Source organism: Ranitomeya variabilis, chromosome 1 (assembly GCF_051348905.1).
Source record: "Ranitomeya variabilis isolate aRanVar5 chromosome 1, aRanVar5.hap1, whole genome shotgun sequence".
NCBI lineage: Eukaryota > Metazoa > Chordata > Amphibia > Anura > Dendrobatidae > Ranitomeya > Ranitomeya variabilis.
Window position 1 is genome coordinate 685,038,103 of NC_135232.1, and position 25,560 is coordinate 685,063,662.

Consider the following 25,560-nt stretch of genomic DNA (forward strand, 5'->3'; position numbering starts at 1 on the left):
AGGGGACTGGCATGGAGTGGGGCCACGTTTTGAAACTTTTTAAGAAGTCACAAATGATGAGTCAGGTAAAGAGACATGGAATTGCTAGATTCAGCCCATAAAGAGGAAAAAACAAACAAAAACAGATAAGCACATATAAAATAGACTACAAAAAAGAAATAGAGTAATGAATTGGGTGCAATTGAAAAACAAAATTAGACAAAAAGAGGCACAAAGGAAATTATGAATTGGGGCCAAAGTCTACTCTTTGTACTGGCTTTCATCAGGTCTCCTGGAAGACAGTCCTAAATAGATTAGGAATTATGAAAAAAGTGGCGCCCATAGAAGAATATTCAACTGTAGACAAGGCCGGCGTCTGCACCTGGGTAAGTGACCTAAGCAGGCGGGGTGCCCACTCGCCGTCAGGGACACTGGCATGCTATGGCGGACCATTGCTTGGCCAGGGCCCCAGCACTTAAGATACTTACCTCTCCACATTCCTCTGCTGCGGCGTCTTCTGCGTCTTCAGACGTGACGTTCAGATCAAGGGATGCGATGATGTCACGTCTGTGTGCCCTCTGCACCCTCTGAACAGTCACAGTGCAGAGAGCTGGAAGACGCTGATGCTTAGAATTCCAGAGCAGAGCAGCAGACAGCTAGGAGAGGTATTTCATTTTTTGTGTGTGTTTGAATCAATATATATGGATCATCATACTCTGGAGCATCATATATGGGGGCCCATTATATATGGAGCATTATATGGGGCACGTCATACACTGGAGCATCTTATGGAGCCCATCGTATACTGGAATATCATATATGGGGCCCATCATTCACTGGAGCATCATTTATGGGGCCCACCATATATTGGAGCATCATAATTGGGCACATTATACATGGAACATTATATAGGGTCCATCATACACTGGAGCATCATGTATGGGGCCCATCATATACTGGAGCATCATATGGGGCCCATTATATATGAAACATCATATGAGGCCCATTATATTTGTAGCATCACATGGGGCCCATTATATATGGAGCATCATATGGGGCCCTTTATATATGGAGCATTATATGGAGCCCATTCTGTATGGATCATTATATGGGGCCCATCATATACTGTATGGAACCTTATATGCAACCCATTATGTATGGAGCAATACATGGGGCTCATTATAGTGTATGGAACATTGCATGGGGTCATTATTCTGTGTGGAGCACTATATCGTGCCCATAATACTGTATGGAGCAATATATGGAGCTCATTATTCTGTATGGAGTAATATGTGGTGCCCATAATACTCTATGGAGCAATATATGGGGCTCATTATTCTGTGTGGAGCACTATGTGGTGCCTATAATACTGTATATAACACAGCCCACGCAGTATATAACACAGCCCACTCAGTATATAACACAGCCCACGTAGTATATAAGACAGCCCACGTAGTATATAGCAATGTGGGCACCATATCCCTGTTAAAAAATGAAGTAAAATAAAAAAATCGTTATATACTCACCTTCCGTCAGCCCCTGGATCCAGCCCAGGCATTTACCAATGCTCCTCGCGACACTCCGGTCCCAAGAGTGCATTGCGGTCTCGCGAGATGATGACGTAGCGGTCTCGCGAGACCGCTACGTCATCATCTCTCGAGACTGCAATGCATGGACCGGACCGTCACAAGGAGCGGGAAAGGCCTGGGCTGGATCCAGGGGCCGACAGAAGGTGAGTATATAATGATTTTTTTATTTTTTAACATTTTTTAACATTAGATCTTTTTACTATTGATGCTGCATAGGCAGCATCAATAGTAAAAAGTTGGTCACACAGGGTTAATAGCAGCGTTAACGGAGTGCGTCACACCGCGGCATAACACGGTCTGTTAACACTGCCATTAACCCTGTGAGAGCGCTGACTGGAGGGGAGTATGGAGCGGGCACTGACGGCAGGGGAGTAGGGAGAGGCCATTTCGCGGCCACACTGTGCCTGTCGCTGATTGGTCGTGGCCGTTTGACCACGACCAATCAGCGACTTGGGATTTCCGTGACAGACAGAAAGACAGAAGTGACCCTTAGACAATTATATAGTAGATGGAGCGCTATGTGGTGCCCATAATACTGTATGGAGCAATACACGGGGCTCATTATTCTGTATGGATCCCTATGTGGTGTCCATTATACTGTATGGAGCGATATATGGGGCTCATTATTCTGTATGGAGTCCAATATCGTGCCCATAATACTGATGGAGCAATATATGGGGCTCATTATTCTGTATGGAGCACTATGTGGTGCCCATAATACTATATGGAGCAATATATGGGGCTCATTATTCTGTATGGAGCACTATGTGGTGCCTATAATACTGTGTGGAGCAATATATGGGGCTCATTATTCTGTATGGAGCGCTATGTGGTGCCCATAATACTGTATGTAGGACTATGTGGTGCCCATAATACTGTGTGGAGCAATATATGGGGTTCATTATTTTGTATGTAGCACTATGTGGTGCCCATATTCTGTATGAAGCACTATGTGGTGCCTATAATACTGTATGGAGCAATATATGGGGCTCATTATTCTGTATGGAGTGCTATGTGGTGCCCATAATACTGTATGGAGCAATAAATGGTGCTAATTATTCTTTATGGAACAATATATGGGGCTCATTATTCTGTATGGAGCGTTATGTGGTGCCCATAATACTGTATGTAGGACTATGTGGTGCCCATAATACTGTGTGGAGCAATATATGGGGTTCATTATTTTGTATGTAGCACTATGTGGTGCCCATATTCTGTATGAAGCACTATGTGGTGCCTATAATACTGCATGGAGCAATATATGGGGCTCACTATTCTGTATGGAGCGCTCTGTGGTGCCCATAATACTGTATGGAGCAATAAATGGTGCTAATTATTCTTTATGGAACAATATATGGGGCTCATTATTCTGTATGGAGCGTTATGTGGTGCCCATAATACTGTATGTAGGACTATGTGGTGCCCATAATACTGTGTGGAGCAATATATGGGGCTCATTATTCTGTATGGAGCTCTATGTGGTGCCCATAATACTGCATGGAGCAATATATGGGGCTCACTATTCTGTATGGAGCGCTATGTGGTGCCCATAATACTGTATGGAGCAATATATGGGGCTCATTATCCTGTATGGAGCGCTATATGGTGCCCATAATCCTGTATGGAGCAATATATGGGGTTCATTATTCTGTATGGAGCACTATATGGTGCCCATAATACTGTATGGAGCAATATATGGGGCTCATTATTCTGTATGGAGCACTATGTGGTGCCCATAATACTGTATGGAGCAATATATGGGGCACATTATTCTGTATGGAGCACTATATGGTGCCCATAATCCTGTATGGAGCAATATATGGGGCTCATTATTCTGTATGGAGGACAATGTGGTGCCCATAATACTGTATGGAGGAGTATACAGTCCGTTTTCTGAGCTATTGTAGAACTTACAATAGATATAACTCAAGTCCTGTAAGAAGTGAAATCTTTGGCATTGTACTATACCTATATTTCTCTGCTGCATCTGTGCATCATGAACTGTGGTATGCGTAAAAGGGGCCCAGAAAAACCTGGATCCAGCCCTGACTGAAGACATAGTCTGGCTAGCAGCAAAACTCTAACCCTGTAAGTCACTTCTACAAGGTTTTTATCATGTTACATCATATGCTTCATAGTTTGTAATGTAGCATTCAACAAAACAATTAATTTCCAAAAAAATGGAAGAATTGACAAAAAGAACGACCACATTGTCCTAGTGTACACCGACCTGTCCTGTCGACAAGTGCTGCGATCCTTAGTACATTTTATACTGTGAGATTCAGAGAGAAAAACATTCCCGCTGCATTCTCCACAAGACATTTTCCACAATTAACACAAACGTTTCTCACTTGGATCATTGCATGCGATTGAACGTATATTTGGATCATACGAAAGTACAAGAGTGTAGGAAGTAATTGGCTTGGAACAAAAAGATAAATGTCGCCTGTGGTGCGCTCGCTTGTTGCTATCTAGTGTTCATGGAAACACAGGCGACAATTAGCATGTAAGAAGTTAACAATGGTCAAGTTATTTTAGTTGGAAACAAACAATTTTGGTTTTATGACTGTGCATTTATTTTTGGACCCTTTCTATATGCACCACAATAGCGAATAGTAGACACATTATTGTCTTTGACTTCATAATTAAAATATGAGCATGGCATAATGAGAAGGATAGAAGATGAAGTGCATTAGTGCAGGGTCAGCACCACGGACAGTGCACGAGGAGGAAAGGATGTGTGTTCCATGTATTTGGAAAAAAAATCAACAATGTTTTATATACAGTATATATATATATATATATATATATATATATATATATATATATATATACATATACAGTACAGAACAAACGTTTGGACACACCTCATTTAAAGATTTTTCTGTATTTTCATGACTATGAAAATTGTACACTGAAGGCATCAAAACTATGAATTAACACATGTGGAATTATGTACTTAACAAAAAAGTGTGAAACAGCTGAAAATATGTCTTATATTCTAGGTTCTTCAAAGGAGCCACCTTTTGCTTTGATGACTGCTTTGCACACTCTTGGCATTCTCTTGATGAGCTTCAAGAGGTAGTCACCGGGAATGGTCTTCCAACAATCTTGAAGGAGTTCCCAGAGATGCTTAGCACTTGTTGGCCCTTTTGCCTTCACTCTGCGTTCCAGCTCACCCCAAACCATCTCGATTGGGTTCAGATCTGGTGACTGTGGAGGACAGGTCATCTGGCGTAGGACCCCATCACTCTCCATCTTGGTCAAATAGCTCTTACACAGCCTGGAGGTGTGTTTGGGGTCATTGTCCTGTTGAAAAATAAATGATGGTCCAACTAAACGCAAACCGGATGGAATAGCATGGCACTGCAAGATGCTGTGGTAGCCATGCTGGTTCAGTATGCCTTCAATTTTGAATAAACCCCCAACAGTGTCACCAGCAAAGCACCCCCACACCATCACACCTCCTCCTCCATGCTTCACGATGGGAACCAGGCATGTAGAGTCTATCCGTTCCCCTTTTCTGCATCGCACAAAGACACGGTGGTTGGAACCAAAGATCTCACATTTGGACTCATCAGACCAAAGCACAGATTTCCACTGGTCTAATGTCCATTCCTTGTGTTCTTTAGCCCAAACAAGTCTCTTCTGCTTGTTGCCTGTCCTTAGCAGTGGTTTCCTAGCAGCTATTTTACCATGAAGGCCTGCTGCACAAAGTCTCCTCTTAACAGTTGTTGTAGAGATGTGTCTGCTGCTAGAACTCTGTGTGGCATTGACCTGGTCTCTAATCTGAGCTGCTGTTAACCTGCGATTTCTGAGGCTGGTGACTCGGATAAACTTATCCTCAGAAGCAGAGGTGACTCTTGGTCTTCCTTTCCTGGGGCGGTCCTCATGTGAGCCAGTTTCTTTGTAGCGCTTGATGGTTTTTGCCACTGCACTTGGGGACACTTTCAAAGTTTTCCCAATTTTTCGGACTGACTGACCTTCATTTCTTAAAGTAATGATGGCCACTTGTTTTTCTTTCTGAGCTGTGACATCCTATTGTGAATGGTGGATCTTGTGTTATCTACTGTATATAGAGGTGTTATCAGTCATTGTACAGGAGGGGGAGATGAGCTGTGACATCACCTATTGTGGATGGTGGAACGTGTTATCTACTGTATATAGAGGTGTTATCAGTCATTGTACAGGAGGAGGAGGTGAGCTGTGACATCACTTATTGTGAATGGTGGATCCTGTGTTATCTACTGTATATAGAGGTGTTATCAGTCATTGTACAGAAGGAGAAGGTGAGCTGTGACATCACATATTGTGAATGGTGGATCCTGTGTTATCTACTGTATATAGAGGTGTTATCAGTCATTGTACAGGAGGAGGAGGTGAGCTGTGATATCACTTATTGTGTATGGTGGATCCTGTGTTATCTACTGTATATAGAGCAGTTATCAGTCATTATACAGGAGGAGGTGAGCTGTGACATCACTTATTGTGAATGGTGGATCCTGTGTTATCTACTGTATATAGAGGAGTTATCAGTCATTGTACAGGAGGAGGTGAGCTGTGACATCACCTATTGTGAATGGTGGATCCTGTGTTACCTACTCTATATAGAGTTATCAGTCATTGTACAGGAGGAGGAGGTGAGCTGTGGTATCCCATATTGTGAATGGTGGATCCTGTGTTATCTACTGTATATAGAGGTGCTATCAGTCATTGTACAGGAGGAGGAGGTGAGCTGTGACATCACCTATTGTGAATGGTGGATCCTGTGTTATCTACTGTATATAGAGGTGTTAGCAGTCATTGTAGAGGAGGAGGTGAGCTGTGACATCACCTATTGTGAATGGTGGATCCTGTGTTATCTACTGTATATAGAGGAGTTATCAGTCATTGTACAGGAGGAGGAGGTGAGCTGTGACATCACCTATTGTGAATGGTGGATCCTGTGTTACCTACTCTATATAGAGTTATCAGTGATTGTACAGGAGGTGGAGGAAGTGAGCTGTAACATCACCTATTGTGAATGGGGGATTTTGTGTTGTTAGCTGTGAAGTCATTGTAATCCTGCCTCTGTTGATAAGCAGCCTGCTGAAAACTCTTCTTGAAAGGATAGGAAGTCTAAACAATCTCCGGTTGGTAGTGTGAAAATTTGAAAGATTACTTTTTTTTAATAAAGATCGTGATATAAATAACAAAATACAAATTATTTTAAGAAATTCATTGAACACAAAAACCTGATTTAAACAATAGGTCATTTTCTGATGATGGCTTCCTTTCAAATAAATGTATTTGGGTGATGAGCAATTTTATAATAGTTTCATTAAAATGTTTGAAAAATATGCAGTCAGCAGGTCAAAAATGGCCAGTTTTTGCTTTTATTTGCTTCTCTGAGTATTCTACATTTTTCTTTTTTTAAATCCCCAATACGGTTTCAGAGATATGGTCCTTTTTGTTTAGTGCTAATTTTTGTTATGGCCTTCATCAAGGGGGCATGACTTTCAAGGTCAGAGCAGCCTAAAGACACGCCCCAGAGGATCCTGTTAGGAACGCCCTGTTGGAAAAAAAACAAAAACATGCAAGAAATAAAAAGCCCATATCTGTGGAACTGTATGATGAATTTAACAAAAAGAAACAAGTAAGAAAAAAATACTTGGGAGAACAGCGGGAATAAAATAAAGAGTATGTATGGCACATATATACCATCCTGTTCCGGCTCAGAAACCGGCGAATTCTTGCAGCGCACAGTGCACGCGCTTGGGGATTCATAAGTCTGCAGTCACACAGAGTGACTGCAGACTAATCGATTTGGACAAGAAAACCCCTTTAAGGACTATTTTACCTAGGCCTAGTTAGCATGGCAGAGAGGGAATAATTTATCACTCTATGTCTGACCAGCAGTCTAATAAGTAAGGTGTTAGGGTCGATAACTTAAAGCACACACATACTTCCCCTCTGAAGGAGTTGTCCATCTGGTAACATAGTGTAAAGAAGGTTAAAGGGGTTGTCCAGGGATGTTTTTTTTTCTTAAATGTATGCAACTTGGGCTAAAAATTTTTTTTGCAATTCGGCTTCATTAAAAATGTTGCCTTCTTGCCTTTTGTAACCCCTGTGTTGCATCTATTGCTGCCTGCAGAATGCGTTGGTCAGCTGGCTATGATGGTATGAAGGGGAGTTTATAACTTATCTGTCTTTGCAATTGCTATTGTCACCATGGTCAACTGTATCCGTTACATCAAAATTTTATAGAGACTGTGGCTGGGACAGTCTTAAAGGGGATGGTCTTATCTTCTTAAAAGGAATCTGTCAGCAGGTTTTTGTTACCTCATGTGAGAGCAGTATGATGTAGGCAAAGAGACCCTGATTCCAGCAATGTATCACTTAGTTTACTGGGTGCAGCTGTTCTGACACAGAGTTTTTAGATTTAGAATGCAGCAGAGCTGAAAAGCTAACCCCGCCCACAACAGGCTCTCTATGTACATTGTCTATTGACAGTGAGCTGCTTATCACAGCTTATCTAGCATGCAGGTGTTGCTGTAGTCCCAGCAATAATAATCACCAGGTGATAAAACTTTCATTGTAAGTATACAGCACACAGCCTGATAAGTGACACATCATTGAAATTTGTGTTTTTACCACTACCTCATACTGTCCTCAGATTACATAGCAAAAACATGTTGACAGATTCTCAAGCAACTTCACAATTTACCTCTTGTTAAAAAGCCTCTCTTCCCCTACCATTCATGATTTTTAAGCCTTTTTGATCACCGCTAGAAAAACAATTTATCATTTGCATATCATTGCCGATTTTTATTTTTTTTAAAAGGCCAAAAATGCTACAAAAGGTTTTACATTAATATTTTATAAGCGAATATCCTTTTTTGATGAATGTGTCCCTTTAAGGTTTTTAAAAACGCACAGCTAAGAAAACATGATAAAGTCAACCTAAGTAATAATAAAATATGAATTGCAGCTATTAATACAATGGTAATGCTCTCTGGATTCATTGTTCTGTTATTCCAACAATAAGTCTTTTTCAGTTCCCCTGGATACCAATAAAAGCCTTTATCTCAGCCAGTGTCACGGTGAAGTGGGTCATCAAGTGACAGCTCGGAGATGTGTGTACCTGATAGCTCTGGCCTACAGCGCCGGTGCCAAGTGTTCACTTAGTGACTATATCATCCTATACTCCAGAGCGTTATCATAGTAAATTGCTTTCAATTAATGCGTTTATCCCCAGGGGGGACCCTGAAACGGTTGACCAGTACTAAACGACTATATTATCCCTGAGTTTAATTTGCCACTATCGACGCTAAAGTAATAACAATTTCCGGGTTCGGAGCAAAAAATATAAAGTGGTGATGACTAAGCATTATCTGATATTCTATTCCCCAGATGGAGCTGGTGTTTTTATTGATTTAGGACATTTACCTCTTAATAAACGTCCTCTCCTTTCTCGAGAACTGCAGGATTTGTTATTCTGTTCACTGCTCAGCGCCTAGGTTACCGGTCACCTTTGCAGTCTACCATTGGTAGCTGGTGTTGTATGCACTTTCAAGGTCTCGGAAGCTGGCAGTCAGTGAAACATGGGACAACCCCTTTAACCCCTTTACCCCCAAGGGAGGTTTGCACGTTAATGACCGGGCCAATTTTTACAATTCTGACCACTGTCCCTTTATGAGGTTATAACTCTGGAACGCTTCAACGGATCCCGGCGATTCTGACAATGTTTTCTCGTGACATATTGTACTTCATGATAGTGGTAAAATTTCTTCGATATAACTTGTGTTTATTTGTGAAAAAAACGGAAATTTGGCGAAAATTTTGAACATTTCGCAATTTTCCAACTTTGAATTTTTATGCACTTAAATCACAGAGATATGTCATGCAAAATACTTAATAAGTAACATTCCCCACATGTCTACTTTACATCAGCACAATTTTGGAACCAAAATTTTGTTTTGTTAGGGAGTTATAAGGGTTAAAAGTTGACCAGCAATTTCTCATTTTTACACCACCATTTTTCTTTTAGGGACCACATCTCATTTGAAGGCATTTTGAGGGGTCTATATGATAGAAAATACCCAAGTGTGACACCATTCTAAAAACTGCACCCCTCAAGGTGCTCAAAACCACATTCAAGAAGTTTATTAACCCTTCAGGTGTTTCACAGGAATTTTTGGAATGTTTAAATAAAAATGAACATTTAACTTTTTTTCACACAAAATTTATTTCAGCTCCAATTTGTTTTATTTTACCAAGGGTAACAGGAGAAAATGGACCCCAAAAGTTGTTGTACAATTTGTGCTGAGTACGCTGATACCCCATATGTGGGGGTAAACCACTGTTTGGTCGCATGGCAGAGCTCGGAAGGGAAGGAGCGCCATTTGACTTTTCAATGCAAAATTGACTGGAATTGAGATGGGACGCCATGTTGTGTTTGGAGAGCCCCTGATGTGCCTAAACATTGAAACCCCCCACAAGTGACACCATTTTGGAAAGTAGACCCCCTAAGGAACTTATCTAGATGTATGGTGAGCACTTTGACCCAACAAGTGCTTCACAGAAGTTTATAATGCAGAGCCGTAAAAATAAAAAATCATATTTTTTCACAAAAATGATCTTTTCGCCCCCAATTTTTTATTTTCCCAAGGGTAAGAGAAGAAATTAGACAACAAAAGTTGTTGTGCAATTTGTCCTGAGTACGCCAATACCCGATATGTGGGGGTAAACGACTGTTTGGGCGCATGGCAGAGCTCGGAAGGGAAGGAGCGCTGTTGTGAATTCTGCTCTTGGGCTCCCTCCGGTGGTTGGAAGTGGTAGCGCTGCTGTCTCTGAGTCGCAGCATTTGTCAGGTGTGTTCACTTTTTGCAAATCTGACTGGGCTGTTTAGTCTTGCTTCACCCTTTAGTCAGTGCCAGTTGTCCATTGTTCCTGGAGGATTCACATCTCTGCCTGGTCTCTCCTGCTTTGCAGTTCTTTTCATCAAAGATAAGTTCTGGCCTTGATTTTTTGCTGTCCACATGCTGTGGCCTTATTGTTCAGTTCTTTCCCATGTTTTTTTGTCTTGTCCAGCTTGGTCTGTATAAGGATTTGTTTAGCCAAGCTGGTATCTCTGGAGATGCAGATATACCCTCCATATCTTTAGTTAGCTGTGGAGTTTTTGTATTTTCTGTGGTGGATATTTTCTAGTGTTTTAATACTGACCGCATAGTACTCTGTCCTATCCTTCTATTTAGCTAGAAGTGGCCTCCTTTGCTAAATTCTGATTTCAGTCTGTGTATGTTTTTTCCCTCTCCTCTCACTGTCAATATTTGTGGGGGGCTTCCTATCCTTTGGGAATTTTCTCTGAGGCAAGATAGTTTTCCCTTTTCTATCTCTAGGGGTAATTAGTCCTCCGGCTGTGTCGAGATGTCCAGGGAGTGCTAGGTACATTTCACGGCTACTTCTAGTTGCGGTGTTAAGTTCAGGGTCTGCGGTCAGTACAGGTACCACCTTCTCCAGAGTACATCTCATGCTGCCCTTAGGCCACCAGATCATGACAGAGCGCCGTTTGACTTTTCAATGCAAAATTGACTGGAATTGAGATGGGACACCATGTCGCATTTGGAGAGCCCCTGATGTGCCTAAACATTAAACCCCCCCACAAGTAACGCCATTAGACCCCATAAGGAACTTATCTAGATGTGTTTTGAGAGCTTTGAACCCCCAAGTGTTTCACTACTGTTTACAACGCAGAGCTGTGAAAATAAAAATTCTTTTTTTTTTCACAAAAATGATTTTTTAGCCCCCAGTTTTGTATTTTCACAAGGGTAACAGGATAAATTGGACCCCAAAAGTTGTTGTCCAATTTGTCCTGAGTATGCTGATGCCCCATATGTTGGGGTAAACCCCTGTTTGGGTGCACGGGAAAGCTTGGAAGGGAAGGAGCACTGTTTTACTTTTTCAATGCAGAATTGGCTGGAATTGAGATCGGACGCCATGTCGCGTTTGGAGAGCCCCTGATGTGCCTAAACAGTGGAAACTCCCCAATTCTAATTGAAACCCTAATTCAAACACACCCCTAACCCTAATCCCAATGGTAACCCTAACCACACCCCTAACCCTGACACATCCCTAACTCTAATCCCAACCCTAATCCCAACCGTAAATGTAATCCAAACCCTAACCCTAACTTTAGCCCCAACCCTAACCCTAACTTTAGCCCCAACCCTAACCCTAACTTTAGCTCCAACCCTAGCCCTAACCCTGGCCCCAACCCTAAACCTAACCCTAGCCCTAACCCTAGCCCTAACCCTAGCCCTAGCCCTAGCCCTAACCCTAACCCTAATGGGAAAATGGAAATACATTTTTTTAATTGTATTATTTTTCCCTAACTAAGGGGGTGATGAATGGGGGTTTGATTTACTTTTATAGCATTTTTTATAGAGGATTTTTATGATTGGCAGCTGTCACACACTAAAAGATGCTTTTTATAGCAAAAAGTTTTTGCGTCTCCACATTTTGAGACCTATAATTTTTCCATATTTTGGTCCACAGAGTCATGTGAGGTCTTTTTTTTTGCGGGACGAGATGATGTTTTTATTGGTAACATTTTCGGACATGTGACAGTTTTTGATCGCTTTTTATTCTGATTTTTGTGAGACAGAATGACAAAAAACCAGCTATTCATGAATTTCTTTTTTTTTGGGGGGGGGGCGTTTATACCGTACCATGTTTGGTAAAATTGATAAAGCATTTTTATTCTTCGGGTCAGTACGATTACAGCGATACCTCATTCATATAATTTTTTATGTTTTGGCGCTTTTATACGATAAAAACTATTTTATAGAATAAATAATTATTTTGGCATCGCTTTATTCTGAGGACTATAACTTTTTTATTTTTTCTTTGATAACGCTGTATGGCAGCTCGTTTTTTGCAGGACAAGATGACGTTTTCAGCGGTACCATGGTTATTTATATTCGTCTTTTTGATCGCGTGTTATTCCACTTTTTGTTCAGCGGTATGATAATAAAGAGTTGTTTTTTGCCTCTTTTTTTTTTCCTACGGTGTTCACTGAAGGGGTTAACTAGTGGGACAGTTTTATAGGTTGGTTCGTTACGGACGCTGCGATACTAAATATGTGTACTTTTATTGTTTTGGTTTTTTTATTTAGATAAATGTATTTATGGGAATAATATATATATTTTTTCTTTATTTAGGAATTTTTTTTTTTTTTTTTACACATGTGGAAATTTTTTTTTTTACATTTTTACTTTGTCCCGGGGGGGACATCACAGATCGCTGATCTGACAGTTTGCATAGCACTCTGTCAGATCGGCGATCTGACTTACAGTGCTGCAGGCTTACCAAGCCACTCCCTGCAGGACCCGGATGCAGCCCCGCGGCCATTTTGGATCCGGGGACTGCAGGGAGAAAAGGTAAGAGACCCTCGGTGCAACGTGATCACATCGCGTTGCTCCGAGGGTCTCAGGGAAGCACGCAGGGAGCCCCCTCCCTGCGCGATGCTTCCCTATACCGCTGGCACACCGCGATCATGTTTGATCGCGGTATGCCGGGGGTTAATGTGCCGGGGCGGTCCGCGACTGCTCCTGGCACACAGTGCCGGATGTCAGCTGCGATAGTCAGTGAGCGCGGCCGATCACGCTGGACGTACTATCCAGTCGGTGGTCATACGGGCCCACCCCACCTCGACGGGATAGTATGTCCAATGTCAGAAAGGGGTTAAATATCTGGATAATGTCTGACGAAGCATCAGGATAGGTGATAAATGTGTGATCACTAGTGGCCTTAGAGCTGAGAACTCCACCAAACCTGTGAGTGGAGTCCTGTTCCCAATCTCTCCTCTCTATGGTTTTGATTTGATGGAGCAGCGTAGTCGTGCATGACTTCTGGCTGCATTTATTGACTTTGTGGCTGAATATAGTGGCAGCAAAATCCCTTTAAGGGCTCATACTCACATGCGAGAAACTCGGATGAGTGTTGCATGTCAATACCCGGCACTGAACCCGGCACTCAGGAGCGGAGCGTGCGGCTGCATGTATTGCTATGCGGCCACACGCTCCGATCTGAGTGCCGGGTGCAGTGCCGAGTATTCACGTGCGAGACTCATCCGAGTTTCTCAAATGTGAGTATGAGCCCTTAGGGGTACTTCAGCACATTGCATCTAACATCTAACATGGTTTCACAAACTCCTGCACTGATTAGAACTGGCTCACCATCTTATTAAACAATGCAGGCTTTTTCCTTGCTGGCAGTGCAAGGGTTAATCAGTTAAGTTGATCTCATGGAGCTTTCCTACCTGGATTGTTGGCCACTCCCCTCAGTTATATATGGTCACCACTTGCACTTGGGAATTGCCAGTGTTAGTTCTTACTGCCTGGTTAGGAGTTGGAGGTGAAGTACGTGTTTGAAGTAGATGATTGGAGAGTTGTTCAAGAGATAGTTGTGTGGAGTTTGTGTGCACATTCTAATCCTCTACTATTTGGTTTCATGTTCCTATACCTCTCCTGTGTTACACTCTGTTTGGTGAGTGTATTTTGTCTGATTGTAGTTGCAGCGCCCCAGAGTCCTGGTTGCTGCAGTAATGTCATTCTTCCACCAGGGGGAGTGATATTACGTCTGATGGCACTAAAGGAGTTCATCTTTCCAGGTATCATGGCATCACAACACATTTCACACTCCAATCCACCAGGGGGAGCCATGCTCCTATCTAGTAGGGCACTCCTCACAGAAGGGTAAAACTGGTGGGTTGGATAGAAAGTTAGAGAGATGCTGGCTGGGCTTGGCCCAGGCAACACATGTCAGGCAGACAGGGGGAAAGGAGGAACATCTGAGCTGCAGACAGAGGGTCCCTGTCAGGGGTGGGATCCTGACAGAGGCCTAGCGAGATAGAAAGACACGGAGCTGCGCCTGCCCCACGTGCGGGAGTATCCTAAGAAAGGACAAGAAGAGAACTGTATTGTAGAGAGTGAGAAACGAAGTCACAGCACAAGGAGATAACACCGGGAGGAGTTCTGCCCCGAGATCGTCAGCCTCCTTCTGAGGCGCGTAGCCGGTGGCCGGACCACCGAGGGAGTAATTGACTCTACGCATTATTTCGGAGACCGGCAGGACAGTCAATTCCAAGTTGGCTGCCCGACCTTAATACCTAAGAAGACAAATTGTGGGGGTCGGGGCATCTCTAGGGTCCCTATAAACAAGCCTCAGGCCATCCCAGTCATACGGGTTTGTCCTATCCATACCATCTGGGGGACAGAGAGAGAGAACATCAGAAACATCCAAGAAAGTTGTGAGGACTATCCGGTGGTGCTCAGCAGGGAGGTACTACAACACACAGGCGCTAGTAGGAAGGCTACTGATTTCCACCTGGATAAGGTGTGCCTTCGGACCGGCCGGACTCAGCCAGCCCTGTGAACGATACTCTGGACTGTGGACGCTGAAGTCTTCAGTAAAAGGTAAAGAGACTGCAACCTTTGTGTCGTCATTATTCATTGCGCCTTACATCGTCCACCATCACCACCTACACATCTGGGAAGCCCTGGGGATACACTTCACCTGTGGGAAGGTATACCATCTAGCTGCCATTCCATCACCCCAGCGGACCCCTAAGCAGCGTCGGTCACCCTGACCGAACACCACAGGTGGCGTCACGAACACTAGACAAGCTTAGCCTCACCTTTAATTGGACACCCCTCAAAGGGCCACGGACCGGGTCAGGCCACCGTGACATCCCCAGAACCGAGAGGGACCCGGTACCGAGTACCCCATTGCCCTTAACGTGGGCAATGCCTGTCTTTCCTTGTTTGTCTTTTTAGTGTTATTCTATACACTTCAGCCTCATACCTTCCTGGGTGGGGGAGAGAAGATAAGGGTTAATGTAGGAGAATAGCAAGGCACCTGACCAGTGTTTCCACCTTCAGGAGTAATCTGGGAGACAGGGATAGATTAGGGCGCCCATAGATCAAGGGATTGGGTAGGCGCCCACAGTCAGACAGATATGGCGTACATATCAAATCACAAATACGCTTTTGTATTCCCCATATATACCCAAGTATAGATAAGGAAATAAGTGGGGAATTCATTTGATACTCGAGGTAATACCAGTAAAGATTATAATGACCACAATAGATGAATAAGTGGTTAGTAATGAACTGGAAGTCCAAATAACCACAAGATCCTGACAGTGAAGGATCATAAATGTATCAAGATGTAGTCTCGGCAGTCATATAAACCAAAGCAAAGTTCTTTATTGTGGTAAGTGTAAACACACACATAAATTAAATAAAGCTGATGTGAAGCTGATCTGTTCATTTAGACCACCAGGGAATGCAGATTCCAACAGAAAATCTATCTGGTCTCTCTTTGCATATTTTTAATAACCCAATCACCAAATAATAGGCCCCCAAAAAAGGTCTCTTAAAGAGAGCACTGTGAAAGGACTGCTTGTAGGGGCAGCTGCCAGGAACTTTTATAGCAGACGTTGGCAAGAGCAGTATAGCTGCAGGGAGCATTCGTGACAATATGGCACTGGAGGCAAAGTAAAACATTTGCTATTAACTGCATATGGTGAGTTGGTCATGGTTCTGTCTGGTGTGCATCATAAAAAGCCCTGCAAACTGCCTGTATGGCATCATTATTAGCCCCCTATACATCAGTATACAGTGGTCACGATTAGAGATGAGCTGATCGATTCGCTTGGACTCCAGTCCAGCGCTCAGGTCAGTGGTAAGGCAAATCTTTTACCTTCCCACAGACTTTGATTTCTCAGAGCTGGCGCATCATCATCAGTCCATAACATCACACAGATGTCGTCATGCCAGCCCAAAAATCAAATCCTGTGCCCAAAAGCAGGAGATTCACGGGCTGTTATGGACTGACCTGGGTTGGAGTAGTGGTATTGCAACCACTAGGGGCAGCACCATCAGGTAGTCAGGAATAGTCAGAGGTCGGTACACGGGAGAAGCAATATAGTTGAAGAATCTGCAGGTTGCGTAGTCAGGAATTGCCAGGGGTCGATACATGGTAGCAGCAGTATAATCGTGGATGAAGCAGCAGGTGAAAGGAGAGCTTGACTAAAGGCTGGGAGCTCAATAATTTCACAAGGAGTGAAGTGCAATGCAGGCTTAGGTAGGGTGTTCAATTTGGAGATTACAGGATAGAGCCAATCAGGGTCTCAGGGTGGAGACAATCAGAAACAACATAGGTATAAGTGTCTGGGTTAGCAATGTACTGTCCAGAGAGCTGAATAACCCAGAAAGAAGTGCTGCCACCTGGTGCACAAGAGCTGCTGGGTTCTTGACACGGGCCTCTCATCTAACTACCAGGTTCCACTGAATTTGTCACTGGATTGGAGTCCCATTAATCGATCTGCTCCTCTCTAGTCACTATATAGAAGTATTACTTGATTACTTATGGAGGCACTATTTGTTTACTCTATTGGACCCTTCATGCACATCATATTAAAACTGGCTTAATCCGACAATCATTAAAGGTTTCAGCTCACAGTCTAATGTGTATCTGTTTCCCCAAAAGATGATTGGGGGAGTTCAGGGTCAGGCACATCCAAATTCGGACAACCAATCCTGTTTTTCTGTAAAGATAAGTCACCACCAGAGATATCTGGCAGTGGCTTTCTTTCACAGCCAAGCAAGGGTTTCATATGTATGGGAAAGATGGGCAAGATAGCTGCTGGCCAAACAATTGGATGAACCATCGTTTGGCCAACACCTATTTAAATTGTATGGGGAGGGACATGATTGTATTATGTTAACTACACACAGGGGTCACGGGTTGCTTATACATGACTCTTTAATGCATTATACTAAAGTCATCGTTTCCTGCTGATATTGGCAAGATTGTCCGACAGTCCTATGTATATGATGGCATCCCGAGTAGTGATGAATGAATTTGTTCAGAAAACGATCGCCAAACATAAATTCGGCATGAATATGGCACATTCGGATTCATGATCGGAAACACATGCAAAATTTTATAAAATCGGAAAAAATCGCTAACATTCGGTAAAAAGTGCTGGAAAATATTTACGTTGCCACAAAAGTATTTTCAACACTTTAGCAACGATAATGGTGGTGTATCATGAGTGTTTTGGCATGTGTTTGATGAGAGGAGGGGGTTTGCAGAGCTCAGAGTCGCGGCGTTCTTGTAAACAGTCATTTTTTTCCCCTAACTTTATGTGTGCACATTGCGGCTAGCCAATCAGTGCACAGAAAACACCCACAATGTCCTGACACAACGGCTTGTGTCATTGGCTGCTGAAATCCCATGTCGCTCTCCATATAAACTGTGGACATCTTGTTTTAGCGCCATGTTGACACTGTAACAGCAAAGACAGGCTGCTCCTGATGCTGGGACTGTTAGCAGCAAGATTTTAGCTAGTTAGCTAGGTGGTTGTATATCAGTCAGATAGTGTAGCTAGCTAGTGTCCTGTGTGGCTGTTAAATTTACCTTCCAGCATTTTTTTTTGGGCCATTACTGAGGTCCACAGACAAAGCCAGCAGAGCACATGTCCTATAAGTGTGTTGTGCACTGCTTCTATTGTGCTCCATGCACGAGTATAGCATTCTGAATAATATTTTTTCACTAGCTAAATGTGAAACAGCCTGCTGTATCCTACCTTGTCATTTTGTGCTGTTGTGATATGAAACTGTCTGCAGACCTAAGGCACATAAAAAAAAATATAATTTTTCAGTTGCAAAATGTTAGACAGCCCGCCGTATCACACTTTGTTTTTGTGGGGTTGAAACTGGGCTGTAAAGGCCGCAAAAAATTCTTGTGTTCCTAACGTCATACAGTAGGGGACCTGACTTTAAAATAGTTTGTAGCATCTGGTATGTTATAGAGGCCTGATCCAGAGGCCACCAAAAAATTCTTCTGGTCCTAGTGTCATTAGACATCTGACCTGCAAATTGTTTGTAGCACATCTTCTTTGTCATCCACACTTAAACAATTCTTTCTTCTGTGGCTAATGATACAGCACCATATATTACCTTTGAATTTACTGTTGCTGAAATTCAGCTGTTTGCAGAGGTGGTGCAGAGTTTAAAATCTATTTTAACCCCTTATCGACATCGGGTGTGGCGCCTATCAAGTTTACAGAGTGGGCACACATTAAGGACCTCTGCACCCTTCTGCACAGTTTCAAAATGGCTACTAAGATGGTTAGCGCTGACACTGCAGTCATCAGCATCACTATTCTAATCATCTATATGCTGTAGCAATGGACTGATACAAAGCACTATAGGGTGCACCAAAAACCAAATATTAATCAATGCAGGTGCAAAAATCATGCATGGAAAATTAAACCATGAATTTGAAAACGAACGAGAAAAGACCAAGCAATAAATGGTTTGCACACCTGAATGAATATCAAATATACAAATCACAATTTATTGGGGAAATAACACACACAATAAATCTTAAAACCAATTAAAAACATGTGCAAAATCAAATCACAACACCCCTAGCCCAATATACTTGTGTAATGATAATACCACCCCCTATTGCACTATAAGGCTATGTGCACACTTTGCGGATTTTGCTGCGGATCCGCAGCGGATTTGACCGCTGCGGATCCGCAGCAGTTTCCCATGAGTTTACAGTACAATGTAAACCTATGGGAAACAAAAAACGCTGTGCACATGCTGCGGAAAAAACCGCGCGGAAACGCAGCGGATTACATTCCGCAGCATGTCACTTCTTTTCTGCGGATTTTCACCTGCTCCAATAGGAAAATGCAGATGAAAAACCGCAGAAGAATCCGCAGTAAAAACCGCGATAAATCCGCAGTAAAAACCGCGACAGGTATTCACTGCGGATTTTGGAATTCCGCTGCGGGAAAATCCGCAGTGGAATCCACAAAGTGTGCACATAGCCTTTGGCCACGTGCACACGTTGTGGAAAGTGGTGCGGATTTTTCTGGACTGATTTTGGTAAATCCGCAGGTAAACCGAACTGCAGATTCCGCGGAAGTACCGCGGATTTACCGCAATTTTTTGCGGATTTTGTGCAGATTCCACCTGCGGTTTTACACCTGCGGATTCCTATTGAGGAGCAGGTGTAAACCGCTGCAGAATCTGCACAAAGAATTGACATGCTGCAAAATAAACAACGCTACGTTTCTGCGCATTTTTTTTCCGCAGCATGTGCACTGCGGATTTTGTTTTCCATAGGTTTACATGGTACTGTAAACTCAGGGAAAACTGCTGTGAATCCGCAGCAGCCAATCCGCTGCGGATCCGCAGCAAGATCCGCAACGTGTGCACATACCCTAACACCGGTATATGAAACCATGTGTATATGTCACGTTCAATAGACAGGCAATGATTATGATATAATCAAAACATGAGGATGCATGCACATGTATACAAATGTCCACATATAACTAAATAGAAAACAGTGAACCCCTATGTGTTAAAAAAGCCCAGAATGAATAACCAATGCCTATAGCAAAAAAAGATTGCTATATGAAAGCCCCTTGACCAAGAGTGACTGAGGACCAAAAAAAACGCCAAAGCTCTGATGATATTTACCAAACCAGCTTGAATAAAGGCAGGGAGCAAATGGAAATGGGCTGAGGGTCCACAGGACAATGGGAAACAGAGCTTCATTGTTTCTATTTAGTTATATGTGGACATTTGAATACATGTGCATGCTTCCTCGTGTTTTGATTATATCATAATCATTGCCTGTCTATTGAACGTTACGTGACTAGTGTTGAGCGATACCGTCCGATACTTGAAAGTATTGGTATCAGAAAGTATCGGCCGATACCGGCAAAGTATCGGATCTAATCCGATACCGATACCCGATACCAATACAAGTCAATGGGACTCAAGTATCGGACGGTATTCCTGATGGTTCCCAGGGTCTGAAGGAGAGGAAACTCTCCTTCAGGCCCTGGGATCCATATTAATGTGTAAAATAAAGAATTAAAATAAAAAATATTGCTATACTCACCTCTCCGACGCAGCCTACACCTTACCGAGGAAACCGGCAGCCTTGTTTGCTTAAAATGCGCGCGTTTACTGCCTCAATGATGTCACGGCTTCTGATTGGTCGCGTGCCGCCCATGTGACCGCGACGCGACCAATCACAACAAGCCGTGATGTAATTTTCAGGTCCTGAATGCCTAGAATTAGGCATTCAGGACCTGAAAATTACGTCACGGCTTGTGATTGGTCGCGTCGCGTCATATGGGCGGCACGCGACCAATCACAAGCCGTGACGTAATTTTCAGGTCCTGAATGCCTAGAATTAGGCATTCAGGACCTGAAAATTACGTCACGGCTTGTTGTGATTGGTCGCGTCGCGGTCACATGGGCGGCACGCGACCAATCAGAAGCCGTGACATCATTGAGGCAGTAAACGCGCGCATTTTAAGCAAACAAGGCTGCCGGTTTCCTCGGTAAGGTGTAGGCTGCGTCGGAGAGGTGAGTATAGCAATATTTTTTATTTTAATTCTTTATTTTACACATTAATGTTGTTTCGATACCGATACCCGATACAACAAAAGTATCGGATCTCGGTATCGGAATTCCGATACCACTAAGTATCGGCCGATACCCGATACTTGCGGTATCGGAATGCTCAACACTATACGTGACATATACACATGGTTTCATATACCAGTGTTATAGTGCAACAGGGGGTTGTATTATCATTACACATGTATATTGGGCTAGGGGTTTTGTGATTTGATTTGATTTTAAATGGTTTTAAGATTTAATGTGTGTTGTTTCCCCAATAAATTGTGATTTATATATTTGATATTCATTCAGGTGTGCTAACCATTTATTGCTTGGTCTTTTCTCTTGTTCAAATTCATGGTCTATATGCCTATATGCTATAGCATATATCCTGCTGGAGGAGATGGTGGTCCCAGAAGAAAAGGCGGAAGCATAGGAGCATGCAGAAGGGATAACATTGTCTCATAGTTCCAGACTGTCGTTACACAGGCGGGTGCCAATGGAGGGTGGATTACTGCGATCGAGGGGGGCTGGTGATAACAGACAAACTGTTATCGAAGGTGCAAGATCCAAGGAACAAATGGAGGAGGTGATGGGCGAGCAACTGTCAGATGAAGAGGGTAATCATCGCCTCTCTGTTGTTTGTGGTTGGTGGGAGGAGACGGAGGAAACAAGCCTTATTGTTACCCCGCCACCAAGAGCATGGGCTTGGACCTCATGGTAGAGCTGGACATAAGAGTGCCTTCTAGCTGCACTATCTGCAACATGATCGCTGTATAGTTATGATTAGGAATAATGCTGACTACTGGGTTGCCACTCTCTTAGATCCACGTTAAAAAACAAATTTTGCCAGATGCTTCCCTCCCTGGAAAGGGACCCGTGAATGCTGGAGTATCGAAACACACTTTTACACAACCTTAGGAGAACCTTTCCCCAAGACAGCAGTGAAGCACACAGATCGCATCGCAGCTCTAGACTTCCAACCTCTGGCACCTCAATTCGTCAATGCCAAAATATTAGCTGCAGCAGCAGCGGTGTAAGTGGAAGAAGCAATTTCTGGGAGTCATTTGACACTTTTTTAGACCAGCTCATGCACCAGCACAACAGAGTCCAAGTCTTACATGTGGAGAACGAATGGCAAGGATGGTGCAGGAGTATCTAGCACTGAATATCTATACCATCAGGGTTTGGACCCTTTTACATTTTGGTCTTCCAAAATGGATGAGTGGCCTGAGCTCGCCTCACATACTGTACCTTGGAGGTTTTATCATGCTCGGCAGCCAGCGTTCTCTCAGAACGTGTCTTCAGCGTTGCTGGTGGTGTTCTGATAGATAAGCGCAGCCGGCTGTCCCCTGAAAGTGTAGACCGCCTAACTTTCATCAAGATGAACAAGTCATGGATCTTCAAGGACTTTTGCACCCCAATCACAGACTGTACAGACTAGGGTGAGATTACATTTTTAGTGTGATGCATTAATGTCACGTAACTGCACTCTGTGATATCTTTAGTGTGGCTTCTGTGCCTGCTGTGGCGGCTGCTGCTGCTGATGTTAACACAAATTTGTGGAAATGTGAACAGTCATGGTTGTTCTACATCTGCTGGGTTAGCTGTAGTGGAAGACGTCTCGGTCCCAATTATACTATTTCTATTCTCGTGGCAGTTATTCCACTTCGGTGGTATCAGGCCCTCATTTTTTAAATGTGAACACTCCTGGTTGGGTGTCCATCTGCTGGATAGGGTGTAATGGAAGATCTCTCGGTCCCTATTATACTATTTCTACTGTGGTGAAATTGATGCCACTTTGGTGGTTTGTGCTAATAATTTTTGGAAATGTGAACACTCCTGGTTAGGTGTCCATCAGCTGGATTGGGTGAAGTGGAAGACCTGTCGGTCCCTACTGTACTTTTTCTTCTGTGGTGAAATTAATGCCACTTTGGTATTGTCTGCCAATCATTTTTGGAAATGTGAACACTGAACACTCCTGGTTGGGTGTCCATTTGCTGGATTAGGTCTAGTAGAAGACCTGTCGATCCTATTATACTATCTATACTGTGGTGAAATTGATGCCACTTTTGTGGTGTCTGCCAGTAATTTTTGGAAATGTGAACACTCCTGGTTGAGTGTCCATCTGCTGTATTGGGTGTAGTGGAAAACCTGTCGGTCCCTATTATACTAACTATACAGTGGTGAAATTGATGCTACTTTGGTATTGTCTGCCAATAATTTTAGCAAATGTGAACACTCCTGGTTGGGTCTCCTTCATGTGTGTTGCCTGTAGCAGTAGACCTCCGAGACCATCACGCCTCCACTTCCTAGACTCAACTATCCGTGTTACTATCCTAGAATTTTTCTGACAATAGTAGTCTACAAGACTGATTTGTGCCACCTTGGTATAGCTGAGCATGAAAGCAAGACGAGATATTGCATGTGGTACCAGGGCTCCCAGCAAAGGTGGCCTACACCGATCCCTCACCCACCTCGTCTTACTGTGACGTTCAATTGAAAGCTGTAAATGCTGTCCCAAACCCCAGATACCTCATGCCTGGCTGATTGCTGCAGTGCCATGCTAAAATCTGTACTGTGGGTGAATTGAGGCAACTTTCCTGGTGTCTGTCCCTCATTTGATGTGTTTTGGCAGTATTTGGGGCCGTTATAAAGTGTTGTGCATGCATTTGTTTTTGCCTCCCATTGACATGAATGGCGTTCAGTTATGTTCTGTGAATATTCGACGAATTAATCGGCGCATATTGCAAATTCGGAGATCATAATATGAACCGAACATTGAAATATTAGCTCATCTCCAATCCTGAGTCTAAGGGATCGTGGACACGACCTATTTTCTAGTACGACTGCTATCTGTAAATATTTTATGGGGCGGAGAGAAAACATTGGACCACAATTGGATGACAATTTTCATTGACTGAAATAATGGAAAAGATGGAGAAACTCTTTTTTTTTTTTCTGCACAACCGAGAAAAACTGATCCTACTCTGATCAAACTCTGATCAGTCTGATCTGATAAATCGGTCCATTTTTCTTAGATGGAGAAAAAAAAATGGCGGTGTGCACCTACTCTAAGTGTCGTGCAGTTTTGCCGCCAACCCTTTTGCCTTGTGTCAGAAGCTTTTTTCCATTCCCCCCCTTGAATACACCGTGAAAGTTCAGCTGAGAGGAACATTCATGTGTATGGGGCTGTTGGGTATTGATAGCTGTCGGTCATATAGTTGTCGGGCTGACACCTATGTCATGTGTATGGAGGCCTTTTACGGTCTAACGTCATCATACATTTGTACCACCACTTTGACACCACACACTTACCTCATCCACATTTTCAAAGGCATTGATGATATCATATGGTAAGCAAGACAACAAGTCAATGACGAACCATGTTTTCAAGTAGTTCATTCTTATAAGTTTTGGATCTGAAATAACTTCTCCTCCAGGGCCAACAAAAGTTGTGTGAAAGTTCAAAACTATATCAACCAGGAAAATAACGTCCACCACACTGTCCAGCACCAGCCAGGCAATGTTGTACTGTTTCGTCTTGAAGGAGACATTGTAAGGAACCATGATTGCAGTGTAGAAGGTTAATATAAGGATCACCCAATCCCACGTAGTCTTGAAAGCACAATAGTGCAAGATAATATGGGGTGGAGTTTTTGGTGCTTCTTGCTTGTATTGAGGAAGGATGTCAGATCCCAACTGTAGAACCTAAAAAAGTGATAAAAAATGTAAAAACTAGTTATACCAATCAAAGTAGGCATTTATTATACAACAGGAAGACATTATTCACTTCTGTGACCTCATCATTGCAATATTTTACTGACCGTTATTCCTCAGGTATATATTGACTATTCTAGTGCAAGGCTTGCACCCCGAAAGACAAGTGATCATTTAATGATTCCACCACTGGGAAACCCACTGATTCATAGGACAGAGCTCTTGGCTGTCCCATTTAAGTTGATGTGTGCCACTGCTACATTCGTTGCCTATTGGACAAACGGTGCTAGCAGAGCATTGTACTCATTGATCTCCAGCAGTCCTATAGGCAAAGAAAATCACAAACATAGAAAAAGTCCAGCAATGCAGAGATAATCCCATAAGACTTAAAATGTAACCGTCATTTTTTTTTTCTCCATAAATCAATAGAAACGTTTTAATATATCTTATCGGATAAATTTACCTCTTTCTCCTCCAGGACTAATCATTCGTTTTCAAAATTCTCAATTCATGTGTAAAATATATCTTCAGTGAAAACAGATTTTCCCATTATTGAGAGGAGATGACAGTTAGTGCTCATAAAGTTCTATGGGGAACTGTAGCTCATCTCTTCTCCTCTCTCCATAGAATCGTTAACCACCAACTGTCCGCTTCTATCTCAGAAGTGGGAAAATCAGTCTTCACTGAAAACAGATTTACTCATTAACTGAGAAGAATGAATGCTCAATCCAGGAGGAGAAATAAGCAGATTTCTCTGCTAAGATATATTACAAAGTTGCTTATTT

The 25,560-nt window shown here is 42.9% G+C and overlaps 1 protein-coding gene across 2 annotated transcripts in view; it reads right to left on the reverse strand.

Annotated features, from left to right (window-relative positions):
* Positions 1 to 25,560, reverse strand: part of KCNH5 (potassium voltage-gated channel subfamily H member 5) — a 537,229-nt gene that overhangs the window by 308,613 nt on the left and 203,056 nt on the right. For both annotated transcript variants that reach the window (XM_077265846.1, XM_077265855.1), the window contains one exon: positions 24,374 to 24,766. In XM_077265846.1, the coding sequence (XP_077121961.1) occupies positions 24,374 to 24,766 (393 nt within the window). The remainder of the gene's footprint in view (positions 1 to 24,373; positions 24,767 to 25,560) is intronic.